Here is a 15,308-nt window from a genome sequence, read left to right as displayed (position 1 = left end):
AACCAAATTTTTGTGGTGTACCTGCTGATTGTCCTTTGCTTGGGGGGATTTTTTGCCAGGCCCATCACCAAGAATTGCTGTCTCAGCAGCAAAATTTCATCCTGGCCACCCAGTCTGCTCAGGCCTTCCTGGATCAGCATGGCCACAACCTCACCCCCGAAGAACGCCAGGTGCTAGAGGACAAGCTCGGAGAGCTAAAGGGCCAATATGCCTCTTCCCTGGCCCGGTCGGAGGCGGAGCTGAAGCAGGTGCAGACACTGCGGGACGAGCTGCAGAAGTTTCTGCAGGACCATGAAGAGTTTGAGAACTGGCTAGAACGGTCTGAGAGAGAGCTGGAGAACATGCATCAAGGAGGCAGCTGCCCCGAAGCCCTTCCCTCCCTGCTGAAGCGGCAGGGCAGCTTCTCGGAGGATGTCATTTCCCACAAAGGAGACTTGCGATTTGTGACCATCTCCGGACAGAAAGTTTTAGACACAGAAAACAGCTTTGAGGAAGGCAGAGGGGCATCAGCAACTGGAATGTTAGTGAAGGGCAAACTGAAGGATGCAACAGAAAGATACACTGCTCTGCATTCAAAGGTACCAAGAAGTTCCTGATGGCCTCTGGGGGAACAATCACAGCAGCCCTCACATAACTATGCATGGTTTCTGGGGCTTAGAATAAGAACCTCAGGACACAGTGAGTGAACTGATTTGTGTATTGACCACAGGCAGAATGTGTTTATGAGCTCTGCAAAAATGCAGAATGTGGAGGCCCATGGGCTAATGCCTGGTCCCAGCAGTATCAGGGGTATCATGTCTCGCTCTGGTAGGGAAGGTGGATGGAGGTGCTTGCTTCCTGTATCCTGATCAGCAGATGTGGGCTCGCAGGAGACATAGTACAAGGAAAACTTGAACCACATACACAGTCTTTATTCCTAGGCAGAGCATCTAGGTAAATCCTTACCTTCTTCCCTATCAGAGAATTCCCGTTAGCTCCCAAGATGTATAATCCAGTCAGTTCTTCTAACTTGTATTGTGCATTTTGCCAACATCTCTGACCTCACCAAAAGGAACACTTTTTGTACCTCCTAGTCCCTGCCTTAGCCTGCAACCTGGTGTGCATTTCTTTGGTGGCTTATCATATAACTCACTAAATCTTCACAGGTCTATAATATAGTTGGGGGTGAATAGTATGGATCAAACAGCAGAGGCCCCACTTGTAGAAGATGGTTGCTACTTATCTGTCCATGGAGTCCCCAGAACTACCCTCAATTGTAGTTCTAGTGAGATCCCTTTAACAAAGCCAGGCTTTTCTTTGGACTGTGCCTACCTACAAAGCTGCTGCCTCGAGCCTGTCCTTGCATAAGTCTGCTTTCCCTTTTTTTCTCCCACACAGTGTACACGATTGGGCTCTCACCTGAACATGCTCCTAGGCCGGTATCAGCAGTTCCAGAGCACTGCTGACAGCCTGCAGGCCTGGATGCAGGCTTGTGAAGCCAACGTGGAGAAGCTCCTCTCAGATACTGTTGCCTCTGACCCTGGGATCCTACAACAGCAGCTTGCAACAGCAAAGGTAGGCGGGGACACAGGCTGTTCTAGCACATGGGATGGAGCACCTACCACAAGATAAAGCAAATACTCTCATAGGTTAAAGGCAGTGGTTGGGATGCCTCGGACAAGATCTGGTTCCTAAAACAGTTAATTCTAACATCTGTGGGTATGGATAAACAGTATTATTCTTCATAGCTCCAGCAGCATCATGCTAAGTAGCTCTCGGTTCCTAGAACCAGCTCTGATTACTCAGAGGTTTTACTTTTGGCTTTTTTCATGGACAAGCAGCAGTTGCAGGAAGAATTAGCTGAGCACCAAGTACCTGTAGAAAAGCTCCAAAAAGTAGCCCATGACCTCATGGAAATTGAAGGAGAGCCAGTTCCAGACCGTAAGCATGTACAAGAAACTACAGGTATGAAGCAGCAATAACAAGAGTGCTCCCTTAATTCTTAGTGTGTACCACTGTTCTGTAATACATCACACTATATCGTGCAAGTATCTGTGGTGCCCGCAAGGGGCTGAGGATACAACCGGCAATAGCTCACCCTCGAATGAGCTTTGTCCCTGCACCATTGACCGCCTTTGCAATCTGGTTTCAACTCCTCTCCCCAGGCATTCTGCCTTCTAGCCATGCCCTGCTTCTTTCCTTTCCCAAGTAAACTTGCCATTTCTTCATTACTTGACCCCTGAAGTTTTCCCTATGGTTTAACTGCTAACATGTATTGAGTGCTTAGCATGCGTGATGAAATCTTGCTCAAACTTCTAGCTGTACCTGAGAGGTTTCTTCCTTTGTAAAGTCCTGACTACCACCTCCAACCCCCAAAAGAAATAAAAGATAAGAAATAATTATTCTTCCTTCAGGCTTCTCTGGTACATTACTCTTACCATCAATATAGTACTTACGATTTTATTTTTATGGTTAATTGTGATGTGCCTTTTGCTGCCTATGCTTGCTTTTATGGTCTTAAGTTTGCAGAAGGCAAGGACTCATCTTAATTGTCTTCAGTCCTCAGCATCCAGCACAATTTCTGGCATTTAGCAGTTGCTCAGTAAACAGTGCGTTGTGAATTTGGCTCAAATATAAATTCACTTGAAGCTTATTCTTTCTTTTTGTTGTAATGTCTGTTATTATTGTAATTAACATGTGCAATTTAAATACATTCTTTTTAAAAGCACAACACAAAAATAGTGTCCACACTCTTCTTGTGGCCCTCATTTTCCAGATTCCATACTCAACCATTTTCAGAGCCTCTCCAGTAACCTGGCTGAGCGCTCTGCTCTGCTGCAGAAGGCAATTGCCCAATCTCAGAGTGTCCAGGAAAGCCTGGAGAGCTTGTTGCAGTCCATCAGGGAAGTCGAGCAAAACCTGGAAGAGGAGCAGGTGACATCACTGTCATCGGGAGTCATCCAGGAAGCCCTGGCCACTAACATGGTGAGACCAATGCCCCAAGAGTTAGCATAGAGGATGTATTTGCTGTGTTCCAGAATTTCATCACTTTGAAAAAGTATCAGAAGAATTCATTCCCATGAATCTTCTAATAAGACTTAGCGATGATGATTAATCCACATAAAGATATTTCTACCCAATTTCCAAACCATTGTTAAGCTCGAGGAAAAGCAGTGCTACAGAGTCACTGGTGGAATAGGCTGGAGAACTAAGGGGATGGGTTGTATGGTATCACAGAGGCTCAGTTGCCATCCAACCTTCCTTGAGGAAGGGAGCATGTAATTATGAGAAGTTTATTGGTTTGTGGCTCAGATATCCTAGGATAAGTGAGCCAGGAGCTGACAGACACATTTTTGGTGACAGAAATTGAAGCAAGACATTGCTCGGCAAAAGAGTAGCTTGGAGGCCACCCGTGAGATGGTGACCCGGTTCATGGAGACGGCAGACAGCACCACGGCTGCGGTGCTGCAGGGAAAACTGGCGGAGGTGAGCCAGCGCTTCGAACAACTCTGTCTACAGCAGCAAGAAAAGGAGAGCTCCCTAAAGAAGCTTCTGCCCCAGGCAGAGATGTTTGAACATCTCTCTGATAAGCTGCAGCAGTTCATGGAAAACAAAAGCCGGATGCTAGCCTCTGGAAATCAGCCAGATCAAGATATTGCACATTTCTTCCAGCAGATCCAGGTGAGAATATATCTGCCAAATTGGCAGAACAAAGAGAAAAGAAGGGCAAGGAGGGGACCAGCACTCACTGAGCACATAATACGTCAGTCAGTGTACTAGAAACTTGACCTGCGTTATCTTAAAGAATTATCACAACCGCCCTGTAAACTAGATATTGTTTGTCCATTTTTTAAAAACAAAGCCGAGATTTATTTTTCACTCATTCTGCATGTTTAACCCAGATCAGTAGGGCTACTTAGTCCGTCACGGTCATTCAGGGATCCAAGTTCATGGGAACTTCATCCTGCCATATGCCTTCATGACTACCGCTGCAACAGGGAGCAATCAATCAAATCCATTCACATTTCATTAGTTAAGGCAGGTTCTATACCTGGCTTTCAAGGGGGTGGAGAAATGTATTCCTACCATATACGTAGTTGGTGCAGAGTTGGAAATATTTGGTGAGGAGTATCACCTGTCACAGATACAGATACATATGCTGCTGGATTGCTAGGTCATAGCATATGTCTGTGCTTAATTTGACCAAGTAGTGGCCACCTTGGCTCCACAGTGGCTGTACTTGCCCACGTTGCCACCTGTAGCACTTCAGCATTCCAGTATCCCCACATTGCTGCCTTGGGTTTATCCAGCTTTTTCCATGTTAAAGTAGGGTCTCTGGGTTTTGTTTCGTTTCCTGTCCTTTTTGGGTTTTGTTTTGAATAATTGCAAACTTACAGAAAAGTAGAAGGAATGCACAATAAACACCAGCATACTTTTTACCTACATCCTCCTCCCTCCAACAAGATTTCACCATTTTGCATTCCCACCAGCAGTGCATGCAGAATATGTTGTCAGCATTGGAATTTGTGTTAATCTCATTGAGAAAAATGAAGTTTCGATGTGGTTTTAATTTTTATTTCTTCTCTGATGAAGTTAAGTATATTTTTATACATTTAAGGGCTTTTATTTGTAAACTATTGGTTCATGGCCTTTACTGTTTTCTGTCAGGAGTTTGATTTTTGTTTTGGGGTTTTTTTTCTTCTTTCAACTTATAAAAGTTCTGTATTAGGGAGATTAATTCTTTTTATGTGATCTGTTGAAAATCTTTTTTCACAGTTTGTCCTTTGTCTTTTGCTTATATAGTGTTTTTGGCCATGTAAGGGGTTTTTAAATTTTTACACAGTAAACTTTATCACTTTTTACTGAACATGTATTTTTGGTCATAATTTGAAAGCCTTTTGCCACACACAGGTGAAGGAATTCACCCATGAATTCACTTCTAGAACTTGTATGGTTTCTTTTATTCTTTTATATTTGAATCTTTTCACATTTTAAGTTTATTCTAAGATACAGTGCATAGTATGAATCCAAGTTGATCTATCTAGTTGTTCCCAATACCATTTCTCTGAAAAGTCCCATCTTTTCCTCAGTGATTTGAGAACCCATCTTTATCATATATAGTTTATCCGTATAGGCTCAAGTCTATTTCTGGGTTTTCTGTTCTTCTTTGCTGGTCTGTCTGTTCACAAACCATAGCGTACTGTTTTTTATTCTCAGGCTTTATGGTATGTTTTAGTACCTAGTAGGGCTAGTCTCTCCTTTCTTGCTTTCCTTCAGCATTTTTCATATCTATAATTGTATGTTTATTTTTCCATGTGAACTTTAGAATCAACTTTATTAGTCATAGGGGGAAAAGTTAGTAATTTTATTTGGGTCATATTAAATTTATTCATGCATGCATATATGCACACATATACATACACACATATCTTTATGGATATCTTTCCATTTATTGAGGTATGCTTTTGTGTCTATCAGAAATATTTTAAGGTTTTATTCATAAAGCTTGCTATTTTATTGGATTACGTCATTGTTTGATTAATTGTATTGATTCTCTTGGGGTTTTTTTTTAAATTTGTTTTTTAATGTTCTTATTTATTTTTGAGACAGAGACAGAGCATGAGCAGGGGAGGTGCAGAGAGAGAGAGGGAGACACAGAATCCAAAGCAGGCTCCAGGCTCTGAGCTGTCAGCACAGAGCCCGATGTGGGGCTCGAACTCACACACTGTGAGATCATGACCTGAGCTGGAGTCGGATGCCCAACCGACTGAGCCACCCAGGTGCCCCGTTTCTCTTGTGGTTTTACAAATACATTTCATATAATCTGCAAATATAGTTTTACCTCTTCTTTTCAGATTTTTATGCCACAGGTTGTTTTCTCTTACCTTAATCACATTGGCTAATATCTTCACTACAGAGTTAAATAATAGTTGAGAGAGTATGTTTGTCCTGTTTTACAGAAGAGAGAAGCTATGGAAGCTCAGAGAAATTTAATAGCTTAAGATCACAAGCCATGATTGATTTTCAGAAGTCTTTTTGACTCCAAAAACCTCCATTCTTTTCACTTTGCCATGCTGCCTCCCAAATCTTTGAACATTTATTTAAAGGAGACAAGACTCCTTTTAAATTCCTAGCCATTCTCAGGTGGATTGGAGAAATCCTCCATATTTATTGCTGTAGTTGATCCAGAGAGCCTCTTTTTTTGTTCTGTCTTTTTCTACAGATTAGAGGGAACTTGCCCCAGATTTAATATAGCTATCTTTTATTTTTTTTTAGAGTATACTTATTTATAATGATGAGAGGATTTACTACATTTCCTTATTTGCTTAACAGGAACTGAATTTGGAAATGGAAGATCAACAGGAGAACCTTGAGACTCTCGAGCACCTGGTCACTGAACTGAGCTCCTGTGGCTTTGCCCTGGACCTCTCCCAACACCAGGACAGGGTACAGAACCTCAAAAAGGACTTTACAGAGTTACAGAAGACAGTTAAAGAAAGGTGAGTTTTCATATATGTTGGTCAATTCGGGGAGCTAATTTTTTCTTGCTGTTGAATGAAATGCTCTTCTTTTCCTCCTTCAGTAGAAAATATGGCATCGGGCACTCTGCTACTGAGTCCTAGGAGTTGGAAAGTGCCTCTTTCAGGCAAAGCTATTCAATCTACTTGGTCCTTAGTGGTTTCTTTTACTAAATAATGAATTCCTTCTCAGTGATGGGGCTCAGTTCCCCTCTGTACAATCAAAGGCCCAGGTCACCTAGACCCAAAAGAACAAATTTGGGACAGCAGGTAGGATTGTGGCAGGATTTGAAGTAAAGACAAAAATTAGAAGAAACTTTCCAGATGTAATTAAGGGTTATATTGGTTCTCTCTCTCTCTCTCTCTCTGTCTCTCTGTGCTTGTTTTGACGACATTTAAGTTGCTGTTTTGGAGGAGTGTCTGGATTCTTCTTTTAAGGCAAACATGGGAATATATGACAAGGGTAGCTGATTTCAGATTATCTGCTGACTGTTGAAAAGCCATGATTCCATTAGAAAACCTCATGTCGGTTTAGGAGGTTGATAAGACTTCTCTTGGTTTAGCCATATATATAACCTTGATTAGGCAGGTGACTGCCTTGGGAAAGTGACCAGAGAAAAGCAGTTGCTCAAAACAGTACTGTAAGCAGCAGGTTATTTAGTGGAGAGGAGGGGGATAAAGGCCAGGAAGGCTGGTTTTTCCTATGCTCAGGGCCATTTAGCTGTATGAAGAACCAGGATCTCTGACTTAAAGTCTGCCAGATGTGGCCACTTCCAGAAGTTAATTTCGAAATTGAATTATCCTTTCTCCTTGGTTTATTTTATTCATTTGTGTGCGCAAGCTGACTTCTCTGAGCCTCAGTTTCGGCATCTTCCTTGCTAAGGGGATTAGCATTTGAATTAGGCTTTGAAAGAGTCAACTACCTAAAAAGTGGCAGAGCTGGCCTTGACATCCAAAGCCTACATTCTTTCCATTGTATCATAGCACCTAAATAGCACGCTCCTTTCAGTTTCTCTGGCTTTCACTTTAGCCTTGGGTAAGATTGAGGACTCCTCTCCCCAGAAATGTCCAAACAAGGGCAACAGATTCCTTAGTTTGATGCTCTCTTACATTGTATGTGGTGGTTTAGCCAAAGCTGCTGTGAAAAAGATTATGGGAAGGAAAGGCCCTGTAAGGAAAAGCTGCCTTGAGTCCCAGAATGAGTATAGTTTTAGTTCAAGTTGACTTCTTTACAAAGCTTAGTCTGTCAAGTAACAAAATGTCTTCATTGACAGAGAGGAAGATGCATCATCTTGTCAGGAGCAATTGGATGAATTTCGGAAGCTGGTTAGGACCTTCCAGAAATGGCTGAAGGAAACAGAAGGGAATATTCCACCTACAGAAACTTTCATGAGTACTAAAGAGCTGGAAAAGCAGATCGAACACCTGAAGGTAGGTGAACAAAAGGAGCTCCAGGAACCAGACTAGACAGCGGTTTGGAAGCTTGTGTGGACTGATCTCCCCCTGTGGTAGGGAAGTGGTGTGACAAGTCCAAGTTATCCATCTACATCATCAGAATAGAAATCCCCCCATTTTCTTCATGTGATTCCCACCTACCCCTACCCCAGCACTGAGCACCAAAACATCTCCAATTTAAAAACCAAAACCAGGGTGCCTGGGTGGCTCAGTGGGATGAGCGTCCCAATTCTTGATTTCGGCTCAGGTCATGATCCCAGGATCATGGAATCGAGCCCTGGGTCAAGCTCTGTGCTAAGCATGGAGCCTGCTTAAGATTCTCTCTCTCTGCCCCTCTCCCTAGCGCACATGCTCCCAACTCTCTCTCTCTAAATACATACATGCATATATGTACGTCCACACCAAAACCACAAAAGTAACCTATGGGGAATAACATCTATAAAGTTTCAACTGTTTCTCAGAGGCCTCTCATGCTATGTCAAAAAAACAGCTTGTCAAAGTTTGGCAGTTGTCAAAGTGCAGTCCTGGAGAAACTTACACTCTCACTGTGTGTTTGAGAATTGTTATATGTGAGCCAGTGACTAGATATATGGCCAGCAAGTTGAGGAAAGAAGAACTAGCTCCACAACTAAACAAAGGAAAGTTAGAATCAGATGGTTGGAAGGTACCTTCCAGAGTAGGATTAACCTTTCTCCAATCCCCTGCAGAATCCCTTCTTTGATTTAGTCATTCGGCCTCTGCTTGCACCTCTAATACATCTCTTCTTTTTGTTGACACCAAGCCAGTCTGCCTCCAACTAGTTCTCATGCATTCTCTTCCTTTTCTTAGTAAAGCAAGATTTGTCTTAGGCCAGATGACAGGGAAGAGTTTAGTTGCTTTCACAGAGAGAGCCAGGAACATTGCTATAGGGAATCCCCCAGGGCAGAGGCTTCCTGATTTCTTGGTCCACAGTGCCCTTAGTGTTTCAAGAAATTTTTCACAGTACCTCAAGGCCAAAAAAAGAAACAGGAAAGGAAAAAAACCTAAAAAACCTCAACTTCCTACGTGGTTAGATCAAAATCATGTAATAGTAGTTGTTCACATGGTGCCCAACAGATGTCACTGTGTTGCCCTCAAACATTTAAAATATCTTGTGAGTAGATGCATCGTTTGGGAACTGAGGCTCTTTGGAATCAAGAGTGATTAATAAAAGAATTGACAGCTGTGAATTGATAAGGCTCAGTTAGGCAGCATGAGCTTGCTAGATGTTCATGGCTCTGTCTTCCTCTGCTGCTCAGCAGCTTAAGGCCAAAAGCAAACTAAGTAGGGGCACCTGGGTGGCTCTGTTGGCTAAGCGTCAGACTTCAGTTCATGAGTTTGAGCCCTGCTTTGGGCTCTCTGCTGTCAGCATAGAGCCCAATTTGGATCCTCTGTCTTCCTCTCTCTCTGCCCTTCCCCTACTGTCTCTCTCAAAAATAAATATAAACATTAAAAAAAAAATTTTTTTTTAAGGTAAACTAAGTAGATTGTCAGGGAACTTCAGTTGTGGAGGAAAGGATTCAAAGCTGGGATGGTGTCCCTGCTTTGGAAGAAGTAAAATTCTGCTTCTGTGGCAGGCAATCCACCTCCAGAGACAACATGACCTAGTTAGAGTAGATGCCATTGTTTCCTAATTGTTTTCCCTGTTAGAGCTCTGACTGCAACCCCAATATAAAGTTCCCTTGAAAATGCAAAGTGTAGCCTATGATTCTAGGTATTGCTGTACATCTCCATATGGAGCTCCTCATTTTACCCTCCAATTGCCATTTCCTTTTTATTCTTTACATGCATCCTGTTCCCTTTTTATACCTTTTGTCTTAACTCAAAGCTTTCCTCCTTCTATGCAGAATTAAGTGTGTCTCCTCTTGTGCTCTCAGACTTTACTGTCTATATTTCTGTAATAGCATTTATTCCATTATGGTGCAATTGATTATCTGAGCTCTTGGTTATAGGAACTGTGTCATAATCGTATTTTGTATCCCCAGTGTTAGGCATAATGCCTGGCCTACAGTAAATGTTCAATAAATATTGGATGGATGGATGGATGGATGGATGGATGAAAAGATCCTGAATATTCCAGGATATCATTCTCCCATATAATGACTGGCTAAACCGATCTTGAAGTGGCTGAATACATGAGGATGGTCACTCAATGTTATCAAAACTTAAGGAATATATTTAGAAGAACGGGTGTCCCAAAGCCCCCAGATGTTACATTTAGCTGTCTGTTCTTTTAACAGGATCTTCTAGATGACTGGGCAAGTAAGGGAAGTTTGGTGGAGGAAATCAATTGCAAAGGCACTTCTTTAGAAAATCTCATCATGGAGATCACAGCACCCGATTCCCAGGCCAAGACAGGTGAGTGCAGGTTCTTAAAAATGTAGTGAATAAACATCATTCTTTGCTTTGGCCTTTGGTTATGACCCCTTATTTAATAAAACTCAGAATCAAGGTTGAGTATGAGAACAAAGGGGAGTGTTCCACAAAGCAGTCTTCCCCTTCAACCTGATCTGTTTTCCATTTGCTATCTATCATTGCTCCATTTTGCAGATTTCCTTCCTATGGTGGGAAAAACTAAAGGGACTAGTTAGCCTAAATGAACAGAGAAGGGTTAAAATAAGATTTCCATTTTGACGAATTTTCTCTCTTTTAAACATGTGAATGGACGGTTGTGCATCATCTTTACATTGGAGTCAGTCCTGGAGGGTATTAGCTTGATCTCTTGAGAGAGACACAGCATTTAGGGGTCAGTGTTGGCATACCGAGGACTGCCACACTTCTTGGAAGTGGACACAAAGATTATGCCCAGATGTATGAATAATCTCTGGCTGCAAATTAAGTCTTTCAAACAAAATCTGTATGAGCTCACAATCACTTTCTGGTTGTTAATTGGGATCTCATAGGTTTTATTACCAAACTGTGTTAGTGCACCTCTATAGTCACTGACATAGTAAGAGAAAAGTTTATTTTTACCTCTTGAGAATGGCTACTTTTCTTTTGGAGTGTAAAGATCTCTTGGAACTACCCAGAAATGACACCATTTCAGGGAATTTGTGCTTCTTATATTCCAACACATAAAACCTCTAAGTCAGCAACTTATTAGTGTGTGACTATATCAGGAGTCAGCAAGCTTTTTCTTAAAGGACCATATAGTAAATACTTCAGGCTTGTGAGGCATATGGTCTCTGTCACGCTACACATCTCTGCCATTGTAGCACAAAATTAGTCATAGACAATATATAAATAAGTGGGTGTGGCTGTGTTCAAATAAAACTTTATATACAGAAATAGGCAGAGGGCCAGATTTGGCCAGTATAGTTTTTTCACTTCTGGACTAGACCAGTGGTTGTTCAAATTTTTTATAGCCCTAGAGTCTGTTTAAGAATAATCTCAAGGGGCGCCTGGGTGGCGCAGTCGGTTAAGCGTCCGACTTCAGCCAGGTCACGATCTCGCGGTCCGTGAGTTCGAGCCCCGCGTCAGGCTCTGGGCTGATGGCTCGGAGCCTGGAGCCTGTTTCCGATTCTGTGTCTCCCTCTCTCTCTGCCCCTCCCCCGTTCATGCTCTGTCTCTCTCTGTCCCAAAAATAAATTAAAAACGTTGAAAAAAAAAAATTAAAAAAAAAAAAAATAAAATAAAATAATCTCAAATCGGGGGTGCCTGGGTGGCTCAGTCAGTTAAGCAGCTGACTTCGGCTCAGGTCATGATCCGCGGTCCGTGAGTTCAAGCCCCGCGTCAGGCTCTGTGCTGACAGCTCAGAGCCTGGAGCCTGTTTCAGATTCTGTATCTCCCTCTCTCTCTGACCCTCCCCTGTTCATGCTTTGTCTCTCTCTGTCTCAAAAATAAATAAACGTTAAAAAAAAAAAAAGAATAATCTCAAATCGAACTCTACTACATAAAACAATACAAATGGTATTTTATTGGCATAAATTTCCCTTATAAGTGAATTTATATCATTTATCTATTATGCAATCCATCGGTGAGGATACTGAGACTATCTTAGGGAATATAAAAATTTGGAAAAGGATTTCTGGATGACAGCTTTGTTATCTGATTTATTTCTCAATTTTGTTTGCTTGTATCATATCCAGAAAATGCAAGTCACACAGATAAGTAGTTGTAAATGGTAACAAATGTTTTAAAAAGCTCACTTTACAGTTTCAGAACACTCATCAATTAAGCTGAACTAGAAGCTTGAAAGTGATGTAATAAATTCTTGTTTCAAAGCTAAATCACCAAGAATTTTAATGAGGACTCACATTCTTTTCTTAAACCTAGAAAGTACCTAAAACTGGCATTGAGGACAAAAATTTGCCTGTAACCTGACATCACCATGATCTGAAGTGTTAAGAATTCTGTTAACAGGATTCCACCCTAATGAAAGCCTGATCTGAATAGATGCATCACAGCCTTCTTTATCATTTTCTTTAATGTAGCACTCATGTGCCATAAATGTTTTTCTTTGTATGAGGGAACATGTGTAGGTTTGACTATTGTAATGTCCTGGCAAAGAGCTACAGCTTTTCCGATCAGTGACGCTCAAAAAAGAAGTATAAATGTATGCAGAGAGGTACAGGAGCTACTTTATTCTCTGCCAAGAACAGCATAAATTGGTTAAGATGTGCTATTCAACATAATTGAACATGCGTGTTTTATTGCCATTTCTAAGTGGTTAGAAATATATTCTGAATATTACACTTAAAACCAAACATTTACAGAGTCCCTAAAGCACCTCCTTGGGTGCTTTGAAAATCACTAGCCTGAGTGTTTTCACAGTTCTCTTCTATCTCTGAGAAGTCCTGAATATTCTAGTTCCTGACATTTGTGTAGCTCTTTTTGTTTTATAAAGTGCTTTCATATACAGTACCTCATTACCTCTCTCTGGTAACTCCATGAGAGCTAACAGGATAGCTAGTATTACCTTCATATCCTGGAGAAGATACTGAGGTCTGTCCATAGACTAAGGCTCACATACCAAGTTGGTGACAGTCTTGGCTTTAATTACTAGTCCAGTTTCTTTTTTGGCCATCACCATGCTGCAATGGAATATGATCTTTCTGTTTGATCCATTTTTTTTTCTCAGTGAAAATACAATCATGTTAACATTTAAAAGTTTTATAATTAACTATTTTTAATGTAACCTTACGTATAACTTTTTCTTTTTTTTTTTTTTTTTTTTTTTTTTTTTTTCAACGTTTATTTATTTTTGGGACAGAGAGAGACAGAGCATGAACGGGGGAGGGACAGAGAGAGAGGGAGACACAGAATCGGAAACAGGCTCCAGGCTCTGAGCCATCAGCCCAGAGCCTGACGCGGGGCTCGAACTCACGGACCGTGAGATCGTGACCTGGCTGAAGTCGGACGCTTAACCGACTGCGCCACCCAGGCGCCCCATGTATAACTTTTTCTAGTGAATCAGTGCATGAGTTTTATTCTGACCTTTTAATGTAACACTGTATCATGAATATTCTTCACATTTCTGTATAATCTTTATAATCACATGATCTGTTATTTATTTAACTTGGGACACTCCTGAAGTACCAGGAATCAACTTGGGGAGAACATAGGTGAAATTGTGGTAATTAGAAACAGAACCAAAGGCAGAATTTATGGGAATGCTTATGAGCTAGATTTATTGGCACTTAGAATTTCCACTTTCTGGTAGGGAAGGGGAGCAGAAAGTCATGAAAGAAAAGACAGAATCTTCCTTTTGAAGCAACATGAGAAGGCTTCATTTTAATATCTTTATTAAAAGAATGCTGCTTTTTATGTCCTCAATTACACTTACCGTTCATTTTTGTTATGTTGGAGGATATTGATGTTAAAGTTGAGCCTTTTGGCTTTATTATAAATCCTCATTGCAGAGTATGGCAGACAGCACAGCTATTCTAAAGACTTCATCATTTTACCAGTACTTGCTTCGCAAAGTTATAGCAGGGTCCAGAGAATACTAGTTGGAGATTGAGGAAGGGAATTTGGGTTTCCTTTAGAAGGGATTAGAAGCCTTCTATCTTCTGCCTACTGCTCAGAAGCCGAAACATCAGAGTTGTTGCCTGGCAGCTAAAATGATTTGTCTCTTTCCATGAGTATGTTGTCTTGTGCTGTGTTAACCTCCTGGTACCTGAGCTCAAAGTGAGTGCCAGAGAACAAATTCAGTGCCTGTATGTATTCCTAACACAAGTTTGTCTTGCCCTGTTTGTCTCCCTGTCCTTCTGCTCAGGTTCCATACTGCCCTCTGTAGGAAGCTCTGTAGGCAGTGTAAACGGATACCACACCTGCAAAGGTGAGAATGCCTCTTTGTTGGATGTGTTAGGACAGAGTTCGCATTGGCATCTGTGTATGTTTCCGTATGTGTGAAAGAACTGCTGCCAGGATGGGTATGAGGGTTAAAAAAAAAATCTGGGGAGAAGCCACTGTGATCCTTCTTTGCTGGATTGCTAAAGGCTAAACAGGTTGGCAGCCAATGAAATAAAGGTACTAGGAAATAAATTGCACCACTAGATAAGAGCAAGAAGGAAAAGACCTGGAAGAAAAACATATGCGAATCTTTGAGTCCTAAAGAAGTCACACTAAAGGTGGTCTAGTCTAGCATTCAACCTTCTGGCCCCATGACTTCTCTGTAGTTTGGAGAAGAGGGAGCAGAAGAATGCCCCAGATCCTTTACTGCCTTCACTTCTGCAGTTCCCAAGTGTATTTAGCATTTCATTTCTATATCTGAGTACCTAATGTCAAAATCTGAAAGCAGATTAATGAAACATTTTTTGCTTTGTATATGTAAGCAAGAAATTTTATGTAATTTAGCAGGAACAGAATCTCTAGTTCACTAGAAGGAGTAGGAGAGACGCTTGATCCTGATGAGTAATTTAGCATGAGGAGTTCAGGAGGATGCTTGGAGAGCTATCCCAATCTGATTTCTGTTTCTATGATGCTAGATCTGACGGAGATCCAGTGTGACATGTCAGATGTAAACTTAAAATATGAGAAACTGGGTGGAGTGCTTCGGGAACACCAAGAAAGCCTTCAAGCTGTCCTCAGCAGAATGCAGGAAGTTCAGAAGGAGGCAGGCTCAGTGCTGCAGTGGCTGGAATCAAAAGAGGAAGTCCTGAAAGCCATGGATGCCTCTTCATCTCCAACCAAGCCGGAAACAGTGAGAGCCCAAGCTGAATCTAACAAGGTACTATGTTTACATTAGCTGTATCCCAAACACTAAGAGGAAGGAGCTGTTGTACCAATGGTCCTGCCTGAGCCTGGGACCTGAAAGTGAGACATGCCCACCCACCCAGGCCATGAGGAGCCCTTTCAGATGATTAATATGCCTAAACTCTACTAGAGAACTTTCTT

The 15,308-nt window shown here is 41.6% G+C and overlaps 1 protein-coding gene across 30 annotated transcripts in view; it reads left to right on the top strand.

The window, feature by feature from the left end:
• The window catches only part of MACF1 (microtubule actin crosslinking factor 1), a 330,331-nt gene that overhangs the window by 227,509 nt on the left and 87,514 nt on the right, over positions 1–15,308 (top strand). For 27 of the 30 annotated variants that reach the window (XM_060623642.3, XM_060623631.3, XM_060623641.3 and 24 more), the window contains 10 exons: positions 60–578; positions 1,378–1,554; positions 1,821–1,944; positions 2,756–2,964; positions 3,343–3,660; positions 6,313–6,479; positions 7,772–7,928; positions 10,211–10,328; positions 14,188–14,250; positions 14,900–15,141. In XM_060623642.3, the coding sequence (XP_060479625.3) occupies positions 60–578; positions 1,378–1,554; positions 1,821–1,944; positions 2,756–2,964; positions 3,343–3,660; positions 6,313–6,479; positions 7,772–7,928; positions 10,211–10,328; positions 14,188–14,250; positions 14,900–15,141 (2,094 nt within the window). The remainder of the gene's footprint in view (positions 1–59; positions 579–1,377; positions 1,555–1,820; positions 1,945–2,755; positions 2,965–3,342; positions 3,661–6,312; positions 6,480–7,771; positions 7,929–10,210; positions 10,329–14,187; positions 14,251–14,899; positions 15,142–15,308) is intronic. The other 3 variants (XM_060623628.3, XM_060623647.3, XM_060623652.3) reach the window with 1 other exon arrangement.

Source organism: Panthera onca, chromosome C1 (assembly GCF_046562875.1).
Source record: "Panthera onca isolate mPanOnc1 chromosome C1, mPanOnc1 haplotype 2, whole genome shotgun sequence".
Lineage (NCBI taxonomy): Eukaryota > Metazoa > Chordata > Mammalia > Carnivora > Felidae > Panthera > Panthera onca.
This window is presented reverse-complemented; position numbering and strand designations above follow the sequence as displayed.